The sequence below is a fragment of the Macadamia integrifolia genome, chromosome 11, assembly GCF_013358625.1.
Source record: "Macadamia integrifolia cultivar HAES 741 chromosome 11, SCU_Mint_v3, whole genome shotgun sequence".
Classification (NCBI taxonomy): domain Eukaryota; kingdom Viridiplantae; phylum Streptophyta; class Magnoliopsida; order Proteales; family Proteaceae; genus Macadamia; species Macadamia integrifolia.
Genome location: NC_056567.1, coordinates 4110558 through 4126962, shown reverse-complemented (window position 1 = coordinate 4126962; position 16405 = coordinate 4110558). Strand labels below are relative to the sequence as shown.

The following is a 16405-nucleotide window of genomic DNA, read 5'->3' as shown; positions in this document are numbered from 1 at the left end:
TTACAATGGAAAAGTCATCCCCCAACTACCAAAGGTGGAAAAATCTTCATCCCCCAACTACCAAAGGTGGAAAAGTCTTCACCCATCATCACTTATAAAAGTGAATTGATCCCCCCATTTAGAAAAGTAAAAGGTAAAAGTAAAAGTAACTTCTAACCACTTAAATTGAACCGATATTGGACCAACATGGACCATGGTTCAATTGGAACTAAACTAAGACATAAAACATGAAATAAAAACTAAGTATGAAATTAATAAGCATCAACAAGGTAAGGCCACATGCTAGTTACTCTTGTTGGCCTTCTTCCTACGGATGTAGGTCTTCAGATCTGCATTAGTTTCTTTTTTGTGGAAATCTTTCTCCTTGTCTAGTGAGTGTTGTGCCATTTGATTGTAGTGCCATTTATGTCTTGATGTTTGATTCTTGGGCCGATTTTATTTATTTATTTATTTATTTTTATTAATATTTTTTAAACCTATTTGCCAATGTATGAAGGGCATTACTTTCTCCTACCCACCTCCTTGTGGTTTGCTTCCCTTCCCTGTTGATTAATTTCAGTTTTTCCTATTTGTTCAATTCCCCAACATTTTCTTGAGGCAGATTTTTGGTATATGTGTAAAGCCACTTGGTTCCTATTTGATCCTTCTTAATTTTGGGGGCTTAATTCTATTTCAATAGACATTAAATGTATTATGTCCTCCTTAATTACTATTGAGATAGTCCCACATTGGCTGTGGGTGACTCCACTATCATGTATAAGAGACACAAGAGGCCACCCCGCTCCACGCAATTGGTTTTAAGATGGAAGCCTTAACAATTACTTCTTTATTAATTCTATTTCTCTCTCCATGTTCCACTTTGAGATTAATTTAGAGTGTGTTTGGGAGGACCCGTAAAAAAAATGTTATTAATTTTAATGTTCACCGACAACGTATTGGAATTTCTGCATTCCTCACCCTCTCCAAACAGTTGGTCAACATTCAATCTGCAGAGTTCTTATCAGTGCTTTCAAGGTACAGTTGGTGGGCATCCTGAATGCTGATGTTGACGGTCTGCATGTGGACATTTAGGCTGACTTTCTTCCATTTTGTTTGTTGTTTCTGCCAGAAGGCTGTTTAAATTGTCTAGTCATTCAAACAGTAACAATACTTTTCTGCAGCACAAAAATACCCCTCTTTCTGTCCCTCTCTGTGTTTGTGTGTGTGTGTGATCCCGGGTTACAAAATTCGGAATTGGGGATCGAATCGGTCAGTGCTGACTCCGATTAAAATCTGCCGAAGTGCTAATACGATTCTGATTTTTGAAACAGTGGTGTACTGGTGTGATCCCTGCAAAAGTTGTAGTAAAATTAGGTATTTTAAAATCGAGGCTCTGCCAAAATTCCAATTTTCATCTCCTTTCTTCCTCATCTCCAACCTTCTCCTCCTCTCCAAGCTTAGAGCTCGGAGCCAAAGAATAGGGCACAGAAAATTGAAATGTTGGAAGAAAAACACAGCTGTGAACACACTAGGACTACAGACTGGAGAAGAACTGTCTAGCAATCTCCTCTTTGAGCTTGTAAACAGTAGGGTTCGGGCCCATTCCGCAGGAAAACCTCTTACTGATGTGGCCCATGCAAGAAGTTCTAATATTTGAATTGTGATAATGTCTATGATATCACTATACCTAGAATGGTTGGGACGTCAAAAGGCCTCTCTAGTTAAACAAGTGACAGTTCATTCTTTACTAACTGTGCTTCTTTTCTTCATTTTTTTCCTACCGTTGATATCCCACCACAGTGATTCTTTCGGAGTCTCTTTACCATTTATAAGCCTTCCCCCCAGATAATAGAAAAGGCTTATCACCATCATTGTTGGTTTGATAAGTGAATAATTGTTTATCATGGCTTCATGGGTTTCTTTGTGGTCTAAATATGTCCCTGGATCCCCCCCCACTGGTTTTTTCATTCAATTTATAATGATTGAACATTTAATTTAGATTTTTTAAGAGTAGGTTGACCTTGCTCGTGTAGGACAATTGAAGGATGGACAGGACCAGATTGGATTTAAGGGGTCATCACTCTGGATCAACGCAGTCAGAAGAGTCAGCTTTAGACCTGGAGAGGAACTACTGTAGTCATCCTAATCTGACTTCAACTCCACCAACACTTCAAGCCTTTGCATCAGGTGGTCAGCTTTCTGAGAGCAGTGCTGCCTACTTCTCATGGCCTACTTCTAGTCGATTGAATGGTGCTGCTGAAGATCGAGCAAACTATTTTGGTAACCTTCAGAAGGGAGTGCTGCCTGAAACTCTTGATCGGTTGCCAACGGGTCAGCAAGCAACCACCTTGCTTGATCTAATGACCATAAGGGCTTTCCACAGCAAGATATTGCGTCGTTATAGTCTTGGAACGGCAATTGGGTTTCGAATACGGGGGGGTATATTGACAGACATACCTGCTATTCTTGTCTTTGTTGCTCGGAAAGTTCACAAACAATGGCTGAGCAATATACAATGCCTGCCCTCTGCACTCATGGTGAGCAAAACAGGATTTGGCTGGTAGTTTGACTACTATATTGACTTTGAAATGTTGGTAAAATATGCAAAATGTTCACATAGTAATGGGTGGCGAAAAGTTGGATTAAGAATAAGAAAACGCTTGCCAAGAAAATACATATATTAACTTTAGTGCTTTGAAGAAGATATATACTTCCAACTAATATCTCAAATGCAAACAAATTGGTACATGTCTGAATTGAAGAACTCGACCTGACCAGGTCTTAGGTCCAATGAGCTACTTTTTGCCCAAACCTGGATTTTGAATACATATTCTTGTCTTGAGCCTAGTTGTAACTGGGTTGGACAGATTTGGTTAGCCAGGTTGATCAAAATCTTTCCAGCTGTAATACATGAATACTTTCTTTTCATTTTTATTCAGTTCATTTTTGTACTGGAATTTTTGAATTCCATGTTTATAGGGACCAGGAGGTGTCTGGTGTGATGTGGATGTTGTGGAATTCTCATACTATGGTGCACCTGCACAAACTCCCAAGGAACAGTTATACACTGAGCTTGTGGATGGCTTACGAGGAAGTGATCCTTGCATTGGCTCAGGCTCTCAGGTATCTTGTACCTGTCTCAGCCAAACATACTATTCACATTATGGATGATTGATTGCTTAAGTACTGCTTGTCTGTAAATGTGATGTTTGCAATTATACTAATAAGAAGGAAAGCATATATTTTACCTTTTTATTCTTTGTAATGCGTTTATATGTTATCCTTCAATACTGGCCAGAAATTTGGGATTGAGGCTTTGCATGATGTGTTTTTTACTTTATTTAATATGTTGTGGCAGATTTGTTTCAAACAAAATGAAAATCAATATTTGATTACTCATGCAGTTCTTCTTCCAGACTGCCTGTAGAAATCTTAGCCTAACAGAAATATGGATCTTTATGGTGAGTTCTACAGAGCTGTCTCTATAAATACTCGTTGTATTTCTCATTCTGAAATCAGTGAAAGATTGAGGTTCTCCAGAAAATCCTTATGCTCCCATGGTCTGGGACCACTCTTGTGATGATATTGAGATCTATTTTTTTCTTTCTTGTAAAGATTGGCTAAACTCTATTAAAGACGTAGGGCTACGTGGTGAAACTCTTCTCATTTTTTTCCTCGTATTATGATAATGACTGAGATTTGCCATAGTTGGTCGTACAGTTATTCAGGATTGAGCAATATCTTTCCCTTGACTTGTTACATAGCATTTTTTTTTTGATAGTCTGTGGACATGTATGTTGACTTGATATGATAACTGACTGTGTGCATTGGTTTTTAATATCGGAGGAAGTTCTGTTTTTGTAGCCATGACCATGATAGTTGTCCAGCAACACCTCTTTTGACTTGGAAATCTCATCTTCTCCCTTGATTTGTAAAAAGGATTACATTCAGCCTATGAATTAGTTGCTTGTGTTGACTTTCTTGTGGTTAATTATCGTCTATTCTGGGCTTCATTCGTCTCCTCCATCATTTGGATTCAGTGTTAATAACCTCTTCATAATTTTTATAATTGGGGCTTTCCTGATTGTTTGCAAGCCCGCTTCGTTAAAAAATTTCTCTGGATGAAGCTTGGCTGTATCCAACTGTAGTCCTTGCAGGCCATGTTCCACTGTGATCACTTGGTACTTGCCAACTGCAAATACTTCACAATCAGGATTTCACACTGACCATGATTTTCCTGTCTTTAAAAAATAGAAAAAAAAAAAAAAAAAAAAAAAAAAAAAAGAAGAAGAAGTGGGGAATGATTACCAATCCTCAAATTATGTGAACCCTCATTTGATGGTTGTTCACTATCTATCCCATGGTTAGTTTGTCTAGTGGATATCATAACCAATATGGATAATGGCCCTCAAAATGATGTTCTTTTAAGAATGGTTGGCGTTGCCATTTGTGTTCTTTAGTGCACTCTGAAAATTTATGCAGTGTTTACGTAATTTTCATGGTTATTGTTGAAGCTTTTGATACGGTTGTGATTCAGATTCATGGCTCAGGGCATACCCAAGCAGGAGGAGGAGAAACTGACCAGAAAACACCTTACGATTCTGGTTTTGGGTTAATTTTCTGATTCAAAAACTGAACCACTGCTTCAGTATTGGTTCTCCAATCGTGAGCTAGTTTTAGATGTTTATTTTATTATTTTATGTAAGTAGTTAGGCTTGATTAGGAATTTAGGATATATAAACCGAGATCTGTTTCTTTCATTTGGGATAGGACACTTCAAAGAGCTAGCGACTAGGGAGAGTTAGATTCAGTTTCAGTTTAGTTTCTTTGTGTTAGTAGCATAGTTGTCAAGGTGTTGCCTAGGTGTCCAGGCTTTTTTTTGGGTCCAAGGCGACATCATGCCTTGTTGACACTTCATTTGTTTTTTTGATGAATATGCTTATATTGTATCGTATGCTTTGTCTATTTTATGTTGGTTTTCTCATATTAGGTCATTACTAACATAATTATTTCATATTGCATTGATATGCCTTCTATGTTGCATATAAGCATAATTATATAGATTATCATGGCTATATTACATGTACTCATATATTGCATTCCTAGGGCACCAAGGCATTGCCTAGCCACCCCTCCAACGTCTTGGGTTGCTTATTTGCCGTGACAACCATGGTTAGTAGGTTGTTGGGTCGAGGTAGGAAACTTCCAACTCACCCCACACACGAGGGAAGTTCCCTTTTCTGTTTTGGTTTCTTTAATTGAGTGTACAATTCTGTCCAGGTCACTCTTGTTGCTGTCCACACATGGGAATCTTCTTATTTATTTCTGTTTTGTCTTTACTCTCCTTTTTAAAATCTGTTTGCCTTAAATCCTAGATTCCTAGTTATAACTTATAAAAACATATGAGAGGATAAACCTCACCCAAGATTGAATGAAAGGAAATTTTAGCTAATATTGAGGTTATTACCTTCCACTCTTCCCCACACTTTCTTCCTTCCTCTCATCCTTGAGATTCTCTTTCTTCCCTATCCCTGCGGCTGCATTGCTAGCAGTCTCTTTCCTTTTTGTCTTAAAGAAAGCCCAACGCCAGTATATCATCTAATCGATTTGCATTAGCCTATGTTATATATTTCTGTGCCATTTTAAAAATTGGTATCCAATCATTTAGATTGTCTGATCTGTATTGATGTCAGAATTGGTTGTTCCTGTGGCAATGTCAGGATTTTGCACATTAGATTGGTTGATCCTTTGTTTGGATCTTCTGATCCACACAAGTCCAGATTTATACTGCCCATGAATGTTCTGGATTCTGATCCTTAAATTCTTGATGGTTCCACAATATCTTTCTTGTAGCCAAACTTTGCGAGGTCATGTACTACTGGCCGGCGGTGAGAATGTTATTAGCCAAGAATTGCATGCATCTTGAATATAATGTTTTTTCTAAGTTTTAGTTCTTGGGATTTCTCTCGTGGATGTTGATGTAGATTTGATGTATGGTAGTAATAATGGCCTGTACTTGGAGGCATTCAGTGCATATAGAGCTTTTTCACTAGTCAGGATGTGATGGGGACATCAAGACATACAACAGAAGAAAGAAGAAGACCCAACCTTCTTTGTGGTTGGAGGATTAGAAGAAGGAAGAAGAAGAAGAAAAGAAGAAGGCTCGATCCAGCCTTTCCAGCGCTGGATCGAGTCCTCTCCTTCCAAATTTTGCCAAGATTGTGTGGCCCCCACCAAATCTGATAGTTTAGTAGTTTTATTTCCTAGGATTTTGTTTATTTGAGTCTTTAAGTTAATTAGGAAACTAAGTAATTATCCTATTGATTTCTTTTTAGAAAGTTTCTTTGTTTATGAAATAGCATTCCTAGAATAATCTTTTCTTTTTAGTAATTCGTCTCTTATTTATGTAAGGCCATTGGCCAAGGTTCTAATTAATGAATGAAGAATATTGAAAGAAAAAGAACTCCCCAACCCCCCCACGATTTCTCTCTCTACCCTCTCCCTTTTCTCACCTCTCACTCTCGCCCCTCATCTCTTTCTCGCTGTTCTCTCATCTCACCTCTCCCTTTTCACTCTCTGTCCCTCTCGGTCCCTCTCGGTACTGCTATACTGTTGCAGCCATTAGTCACAACAGATTGAAGGCCATCTCAGCCGTATAAGCTCCATCGGACTGCTGCTGGACACTTCATCATCAAGCTGGAATTTTTTTCTTCATCAAATAAGGTGGAATGCACCTCGATTTTTGGAAGACTTCGGCTTCTTCTTTTCTCCTCAGACTTCAGACAACAAGGAAGTAAGTAAAGAACCCCCCTGTTCTACATTCATTGGCCTCCCATTACCTCCACTAGTCCCCACTGAAATCTAAACATCTACATTCTTTATTTTTTATTTTTTATTTTTTATTTTTTATTTTTATTTTTTATTTTTTTTTAAGCCAATACTTATTGTTTTCCCTAAAGAAACTTATGTTGTTTTACCTTTCATTAGTTGGTTGATTTTGGGCATTGTTTGGTTTACTTAGTTTGCTTAATGTCTTGATAGAGTCGTGCTAAACTTAACACATAGTTGCTACCATGTTCCCTACCCCATATTCCCACCTGAAACTTGAGTGAGTTTATGTGTTTTTATGCTTAGACGATTATTGTTCATTGCTACATTATTCATTAATCTCACTTTACTTGCATGTCAATCTTGTTTGTTGAGCTTCCCTTACCCTGTCCGACCCAAGCCCCTTGAGTCTACCCTACTTGGCTAGTTAACCTTGTAGGAAACCTAGTCACCTAGGAACCCTCTACATCATCTTGGTATCAGAGCATGGTTTTGTCTGGGTTTAGGGTAATTAGGTACTGTTGTCCCTTGTTTACATGTCTTACCTTTCGAGGTTTAGTCTCCGTCACCATCTGTCCGTAGTCGAGTTTGAGCTAAGAGAGCGGTACCATAGATTAGATGACACCTTTTTCTTTCTTAAGTTGGCGGGACCAAATAGCATTGGATGCTATTCCCTCCAAAAGCACATACTTGAGAGGGAGATTTTTGACCTCAAGATTGAAAGGGCTAGCTACTTGTTTCAATTGGAGATTCTGAGTAGACCTTGAGTCGGTGGCAACCGTACCTTGGCTGCCCATCTCCTTATGTCCATTCGTAGTGGTAGAGCATACCAGGATATGCCTAACCCTACTAACGCCTCCACCCAATCTGAGCAACTGGCTGAATTCATGAAAGCTGTCCAAGCCATACAGGAAACACAAGCTGCCCATCTCCAAGCCCTTACCAATAAGTTGGCTGCCCTTGAGACAAGTGCCGAAAACCCTGATGGACGGCAAGGCCGTAACACGACTGGCATTGAACCTAGGGGCAAAGGCCCTAACCCTGAGAAAGTAAATGAGAATAACTAGACTGATGGTTATGACCAAATAGAGGATAACTTCCAAGGCCTAGGGCGTGGTAGGGATCGGGGTAAGGGTCGAGGCCCACCGCTAAGATGCCTAACCCAATATGGAGATGATGAGGGTTTTGAGCATCCTGATAGGGGCTTTGATGTCAGACGGATGATTAAGGTAGATGTCCCTACCTATGATGGTCAGATTGATGCTAGGATCCTTCTGGATTGGATCAAGCAGATGGATAGGTACTTCGATTTCAACGACATGCCAGAGGAAGTCCGCTATCGATTTGCTAAGTTCAAGCTTATTGGAGCTACCCAGGACTTCTGGACAGACCTAGAGTACGAGGAGGACCACCTAGGACTTGAGCCAATCACTACCTGGGTAGAGATGCAAGAGCGGCTCAAGAGAGAATTCTTGCCTATCACTTTTTGGCTCCAGTTGAATGAAATGAATACCCTGAAGCAAGGAAAGTTGACTGTGACCGAATATATGAGCAAGTTCAATGAATTGAAAATTAGAAGCCATATTCGAGAGGATGTTGAGTAGACACTATCCAGATTCCTTACCGGACTCAACTCCGAAATTTAGTCTCGTATGACACTCCACCTATGCGAGACGTTCCACATGCCTTTAGGATAGCCCTTGAGGTGGAATCCTCCATGAGAACTTATTCTCAGAGGAAGAGCTACCAAGTTGGGGAGTTCCACTTTGGAAAACCACCCCAAGGTTCAACTGGATTTCCAAAACCCATTGCTGCACCACAACGTCAATTTGACAACAAGGGTAAAGGAATTTTGGAAGGCACCCAAGAGTAGTGGGCAACAACAGTGCTTTAAGTGTCGCGGGTTTGGTCACTTCTCTAGAGAGTGTCCCAATAGGAATCTTTATGTCGGAGAGTAGACCCCTGAAGAAGGTGACCAAGAGGGATTTCAGGACCATGAGTATGAGGACCATAGACCTGATGAGACCATATCTGATGAGGACACCGAGGAGGCCGGTGACCTCAAGCTTGGCATTGTACGTTGCATGGTCTCACAACCTAGGAGTAGCGATGATTGGCGACGAACTAATATTTTCATCACTTACACATGTCATCAGGGCAAGAACTGCCGTGTCGTCATAGACAGCGGGAGTTGTATGAATGTGGTCGCCAAGAGTGCTGTTGCTCGAATGGGCCTCAAACCTGAACCCCACCCCAAGCCTTACAAGGTTGCCTGAGTTGATTAGTCCACCATTCCCGTTAATCTGAGGTGTTTAGTTCACCTACACTTTGCAGGATATGAGGATCGAGTGGTGTGATGTCCTAGAGATGGATGTTGCCCACATCATCCTAGGTAGACCCTGGTTATATGATCGGGATGTCACCAATTACGGGAAGTCTAACACCTATGTCTTTTGAGTTCAAAGGGAAGAAGATTAGATTGACCCCCAGTGCCCCTAGGGAAGTCAGGGTTCCAGAACACAAGGGAAGTACATCCAAACACACCCCCACCAAAACACTAAACATTTTAAATCAACAACAATTTGAAGGAGAGTGTCAAGAGTCAGGGGTGATTTATGCTCTAGTTGCTGTACAGAGTAATACCGATAGGTCACGCTTATTCACTGAGGCTCCTAGAGAAGTGCGACCCTTTTTGAGGAAATTCGAGAGGTTATTCCCTGAGGAACTACTTGATGAGTTACCGCTTATGCATGACATCCAGCACGTTATTGACTTAGTGCCAGGATCCTCTCTCCCGAACTTACCCCATTATTGAATGAATCCCAAAGAACACGCCGAACTCAAACGACAAGTGGATGAACTGCTACAGAAGGGATTCATTAGGGAAAGCCTTAGCCCGTGTGCTGTACTTGTCTTGCTCACGCCAAAGAAAGATGGCACCTGGCGTATGTGTGTTGATAGTAGGGCCATCAATAAGATCACCATCAAGTATAGGTTCCCTATCCCTAGGCTTGATGACATGTTGGATATGATGGCCAACTCTTCGGTCTTTTTGAAGATTTATCTCAAGAGCGGGTACCACCAGATTAGGGTTAGGCCTGGAGATGAGTGGAAGATAACCTTCAAGACGAAGGATGGCCTCTTTGAGTGGTTAGTCATGCCTTTTGGCTTGTCAAATGCACCTAGCATCTTCATGAGGATAATAAATCAAGTGCTTCAACCATTCATTGGCAAGTTCCTAGTGGTTTACTTTGATGACATCCTCATCTATAGTAAATCCCCGTCTTTCCACTTGGATCACTTATAGAAGGTTTTTCATGTGCTTTTGCAAGAGAAACTCTATGTCAACCTCAAGAAGTGCACCTTCATGAGTGATCAAGTCATCTTCCTAGGATTTGTTATGTCAACTCAGGGAGTATCTACTGACCTTGAGAAAGTGAGAGCGATTGTAGTGTGGCCTGAGCCAACTAATGTCCATGAGGTAAGAAGCTTTCATGGCTTAGCCACTTTCTACAGGAGGTTAATCTACCGGTTTAGTTCTATTATGTCTCCTATCATCGATTGCATGAAAAGGAAGGAGTTTCAATGGACTAAGAGCGCTACGAAGGCCTTTAATGAGATTAAGAAGCTTATGACTGAAGCTCCAGTCCTGCGCCTCCCAGATTTCTCTAAGGTCTTCGAAGTGAATTGCGATGCATCTGGTATTGGGATAGGTGGTGTCCTAGGACAAGAGGGCCACCCTGTTGCCTATTTTAGTGAAAAGCTTAATGAAGCTAGGCAACGATATTCCACATACGACAAGGAATTCTATGCGGTTGTCCAATCACTGCGCTATTGGCGACATTACCTTTTACCGCAAGAATTCGTGCTATTCTCTGACCACCAGGCTCTGAGATACCTGAGTGGCCAAAAGAAACTTAACCAGAGGCATGCTAAGTGGATTGAGTTTCTTCAAGAGTACACTTTTGTACTCAAGCACAGACCTGGTGTCGAGAATACTGCTTCAGATGCACTGAGCCGGGTGAACATGTTCCTCAGTCACACCAATGCTAGGAGTCGGGCTAGTGTGCTACTCCAGGCAATGAGTGTAGAGGTTGTAGGGTTCGAGCGAGTCAAGGACCAGTACCCCACCTGTCTTGATTTTAGTGAGCCGTTCACTTCCTTAAGTGAAGGCAATCCGGTCAACCGCTCGGGCTACCTACTTAGGGAGGGCTTCCGTTTCAAAGGAAGCAAGTTGTGCATTTTTAGGACTTCACTTCGAGATTTTCTGATCTGGGAATTGCATGCTGGGGAGTCGCTGGCCATTTCGGTCGAGATAAGACCATTACCCTCGTTGAAGACCGATTCTTTTGGTTAGGATTGAAGAGGGATGTTGCTAGAGTTGTGAGTCAGTGTAGGACATGTCAGACTGCCAAACAACAAAAGCAAAACACGGGTTTGTACACTCCCCTACCCGTTCCCCATTACCCTTGGCAGGACCTTAGCATGGACTTCGTGCTTGGTCTACCAAAAACTTTGAGAGGCCATGATTTTGTTTATGTGGTTGTGGACCGCTTCTCGAAGATGGCCCATTTCATCCCTTGCTCTAAGACCTCTGATGCATCCATAGTAGCCAGACTTTTCTTTAATGAGGTTGTTAAGTACCATGGGTTGCCCCTCACCATAGTGTTCGATAGGGATGTTAAGTTCACCAGTCATTTTTGGAGGACCCTATGGTGGATGATGGGCACGAAGCTCCGTTTCTCCTCCGCTTTCCACCCTCATACCGATGGCCAGACCGAGGTTGTCACTAGGAGCTTAGGGAATTTATTACGTTGCCTCATAGGAGAACACCTTACCAGTTGGGATCGAGTACTTAGCCAGGCTGAGTTTGCATATAATAGTTCTAAGAACCATACCACTGGTTTGTCCCCCTTTGAGATCTGTTAAGGATACCAACCCCATGCACCCATAGACCTTATCCCAGTCGTGTCTAGTTCCAGGACCTCCCAGTCAGCCGAGTCTTTTGTTCAGCATATACATGATTTGCATGTAGGTATAAGAAGACAGATAGCATTGAGCAATGATCAATAGAAGTCAAAGGCAGATGTGCACAAAAGGCTACAAGAGTTTCAAGAGAGCGATATGGTGATGGTTAGAATTAAGCCGCAATATTTTGTTAGGGAAAAAGCGAGCAAACTACATGCTTGAAGCACAGGTCCTTTCAAGGTACTTAAGAGGATAGGTGCCAATGCTTATGTCCTTGATTTACCAGCTAGTATGGACATCGGTAACATTTTCAACGTGGAAGATCTTGTCCCATACCATGGTGCCTCTACCATTACCCCCTTTTACCCTGATGACCTTGAGGACTTCCCTTTCACCCTTGATGATGCTACTGAACCAAACCAACAACTTCGCCCAACTTCCTTACCAATTGTACCTAAGGTCACGAGGAGAACTAAAGAAGTTGAAGAAATCCTTGATGAGAGGATTATATCCACACACACTGGAGGTTCTAGAGAGTTCTTGGTCAAGTGGCGTGGACGTCCGGAAATTGACAACACATGGATCACAATGCAAGAAGCCCAACAACTCAACCCAGACCTACTTAAATATTACATGAGCTTTAATTCACCGGAGGTGAATTCTTCCAAGCCGGGGAGAGTTGATGGGGACATCAAGACGTACAACAGAAGAAAAAAGAAGACACAACTTTCTTTGTGGTTGGAGGATTAGAAGAAGGAAGAAGAAGAAAGAAGAAGAAGAAAGGAAGGCACAATCCAGCCTTTCCAGTGCTGGATCGAGTCCTCTCCTTCCAAATTTTGCCAAGATTGTGTGGCCCCCACCAAATCTGATAGTTTAGTAGTTTTATTTCCTAGGATTTTGTTTATTTGAGTCTTTAAGTTAATTAGGAAACTAAGTAATTATCCTATTGATTTCTTTTTAGAAAGTTTCTTTGTTTATGAAATAGCATTCCTAGAATAATCTTTTCTTTTTAGTAATTAGTCTCTTATTTATGTAAGGCCATTGGCCAAGGTTCTAATTAATGAATGAAGAATATTGAAAGAAAAAGAACTCCCCAACCCCCCCCACGATTTATCTCTCTACCCTCTCCCTTTTCTCACCTCTCACTCTCGCCCCTCATCTCTTTCTCGCTGTTCTCTCATCTCACTCTCCCTTTTCACTCTCTGTCCCTCTCGGTACTGCTATACTGTTGCAGCCATTAGTCACAACAGATTGAAGGCCATCTCAGCCGTATAAGCTCCATCGGACTGCTGCTAGACACTTCATTATCAAGCTGGAATTTTTTTCTTCATCAAATAAGGTGGAATGCACCTCGATTTTTGGAAGACTTCGGCTTCTTCTTTTCTCCTCAGACTTCAGACAACAAGGAAGTAAGTAAAGAACCCCCTGTTCTACATTCATTGGCCTCCCATTACCTCCATTAGTCCCCACTGAAATCTGAATATCTACCCTTTTTTTTTTTTAAGCCAATACTTATTGTTTTCCCTAAAGAAACTTCTGTTGTTTTACCTTTCATTAGTTGGTTGATTTTGGGCATTGTTTGGTTTACTTAGTTTGCTTAATGTCTTGATAGAGTCGTGCTAAACTTAACACATAGTTGCTACCATGTTCCCTACCCCATATTCCCACCTGAAACTTGAGTGAGTTTATGTGTTTTTATGCTTAGACGATTATTGTTCATTGCTACATTATTCATTAATCTCACTTTACTTGCATGTCAATCTTGTTTGTTGAGCTTCTCTTACCCTGTCCAACCCAAGCCCCTTGAGTCTACCCTACTTGGCTAGTTAACCTTGTAGGAAACCTAGTCACCTAGGAACCCCCTACATCAGGATGTCTTGTTAAAAGATCCATGCTCAACTTTGACTTGTTTGTGGCATCCTTGGGACTCGTTTCTGATTGCAGGCTTGCACCTATGAGAGGATTTACAGATATTTAGCCATAAATATGATTGAACCTTAGATGTTATAAATATGATTGAAGCTTAGATGTTTATGTTCCTTATTTTCAATAAGGTTTCAGGATGAAGTGTTTGCTTTTCCCTTTTTCTTTTTCATGAATTATGAAAAAAAAAAAAATGTAAAAAAGTGTGAACATGGCCGCATCCTAGACCAGAATACATATGAAATGGACAGGCGGAACTGCTAGAGCAGGCTAGCATACCCAAAGTTCTACTCAAATCTGGAGAATTCCTGAGCAGGCTAGCATTCCCAATTCCTGGGATTTCAAGTTCCAGGGTTGAAGTGCAAGGATGAACTAAAGGTATGGCCGTATGGGTTTAAAAAGAAAATTAAAAATAGGGCCGCCAAGAAACAAGGTGCTGTTATGGGTCTGAAGAGTGCCCTTGAGCAGTTCTTTACCAGAATAGATTTTTTTTTGGAAATCAAACCCCAATAGATATGATGCCAACAAACAGTCCATGATTAAGCTGGGGACTGAAAAGCCTTACCAGAATTGGAGATCGACCCACACAGCCAGCAAATATTGTTGATTAATAGAAAATCAAGACGATTACAAAGAAAAAATTATGAAGAAACTTGAATGGAAGAAAACTCTAAACACAACTAGGGAAATGTTTTCCTAACTTGTAGCTCGTCACTCTAGACGACAGCAAAGAGATGGGAAGGCCCTAGCCAACACTTCGAAGAAAACCTGCACACGTCTCCTTCAAATCTCAAAATGCAACTAATTTTCTCATTCTGTACGTCCAGCTCTTTATAGGGCTTTACAAACTTCCAATGCCTAACAAATCTCTCTTTTGGTAATAGATCGTATTCTAAGTTTCTAACATAGCAAAGTGCAAGGGTCAATCTTCATCTCGAGTCATTATTCATATAAAAGGTGGTGTGACTGATGATGTAGGTGTCATCCACTGGAAATTATCTTGGGTGAATTGGTATTGGGTCAGTGGTTATGGTTTTGTGCCCGGGTCCAGGATACAGACCTCCCTAGATGTCATCAGCTTAGCAAACTGGTATCTTCGCATACTTTTTTTTCCCTCATACTCGTATGCATGCATACTTGCATGTATATATACCTATATTTCAGATTAGCATTTATTGTATACATGTATGTGTATGATATAGTACTGCATAAAATGTTGTATTAGCATGTGTATAAACTCTTTTAACTTTTTAGAGGAAGAAAGAAATGGATCTCCTTTGAGTGTGATTTTCGTTTCAAGACTTCCATAAGAGACATTTTGTTTAAATGTATGATGACAATCCCAACAAAAGACCAATTCTACTGACCGAATTTGGAGAAAGATTGTAACACGTCATTGATTGGAATTCATTTTTTGGACCTTATATTATGATTATCAAGAACACAGTGAGGTTGTAATTCCATTTTTGTGGTGTTGGGACTTGTGGGAGGTTCTTAAAGATGGCATGGCATAGTTAATCCCTCACCAGAGGACATCCATGTTATCCCATTTAACCACCAAATTCTTGGGGAAATTATTATACGGCGATAAGAACACTACCTGGTTGTGCCCTCTATGCCCAGGCACAGGATGTTGTGAAAAGATGCCCATAGCCCTCTAGTTGGATGCTTGTGCATGCACTCCCAGTGGCCCAGGTGTTGGCGCAATAGCCACACGAACAGATGGTGTACTTTCTCCCTTGTTATACGCATACACGATGAAGATCTAAATATAAGGTAGCCAAAATGCTATCTATAAGATAGTCAAAATAAGGAAGAGGAGAGATCTTGATCATGTTCGATGTGTTAAAAGTGAGGATGGGAGAGTGCCTGTTAACGATGAAGATATTAACAGGAGATGAGGTAAGTATTTTTGTGATTTATTGAATGGAGACAACTCAAGTAGGAGTGGGGTGAGGATCCATCATGACATCATGCATCATAGATATGTACGGAAGATAGGAGTGACCGAGGTTAAAGAAGCCCTAAAAAAAATATGAACGTAGGTAAGACACCAGGCCCGGATGAGGTCCCAGTTGAAATGTGGAGAATTCAAGACTATGTGGGGTTGCTTGGCTAGCTAACCAAGTTGTTTAACAAGATTATGAGCACTAGGAAGATGCCTGATGAATGGAGATGTATTATTTTCCCAATCTACAAAAATAAAGGCAATCTTCAGAGTTACAACAATTATAGAGGCATAAAACTTGTAAGTCATACCATGAAATTCTGGGAGAAGGTTGTCGAAGTCCACATAAGAAGAGAAAACAGTATCTCAAGGAATCAATTCGGTTTTATGTGTAGGAGATCTACGACGGAAGCAATTTACCTTCTTAGGAGGCTTATGGAAAAGGTCTAGAACTTATAAGAAGTATCTCCTTATGGTTTTCGTTGACATAGAAAATGTCTATGACAGAGTCCTCAGAGAGCTCATCTGGCACATATTGGAGAAGAAAGGTGTGCCAAGTAAACATGTTGATATTATTAAAGACATGTACGAGGACGTGGAGACGAGTGTGAGAACCGTGAGAGGTCAAGGCAATGAGTTTCCAATCACTATTGGGTTACACATTATGGATCTGCTTTAAGTCCTTATCTATTTATGCTTATCATGGATGAGTTAACCAAGAACATTTAAGGGAGGTTCTGTGGTGTATGCTTTTCACCG

The 16405-nt window shown here is 40.8% G+C and overlaps 1 protein-coding gene across 2 annotated transcripts in view; it reads left to right on the top strand.

Moving 5' to 3' along the window:
* The window catches only part of LOC122092623 (protein NARROW LEAF 1-like), a 32419-nt gene that overhangs the window by 9624 nt on the left and 6390 nt on the right, over nt 1-16405 (top strand). For both annotated transcript variants that reach the window (XM_042662849.1, XM_042662848.1), the window contains exons 2-3: nt 2013-2516; nt 2959-3102. In XM_042662849.1, the coding sequence (XP_042518783.1) occupies nt 2025-2516; nt 2959-3102 (636 nt within the window). In that variant the 5' untranslated portion in view covers nt 2013-2024. The remainder of the gene's footprint in view (nt 1-2012; nt 2517-2958; nt 3103-16405) is intronic.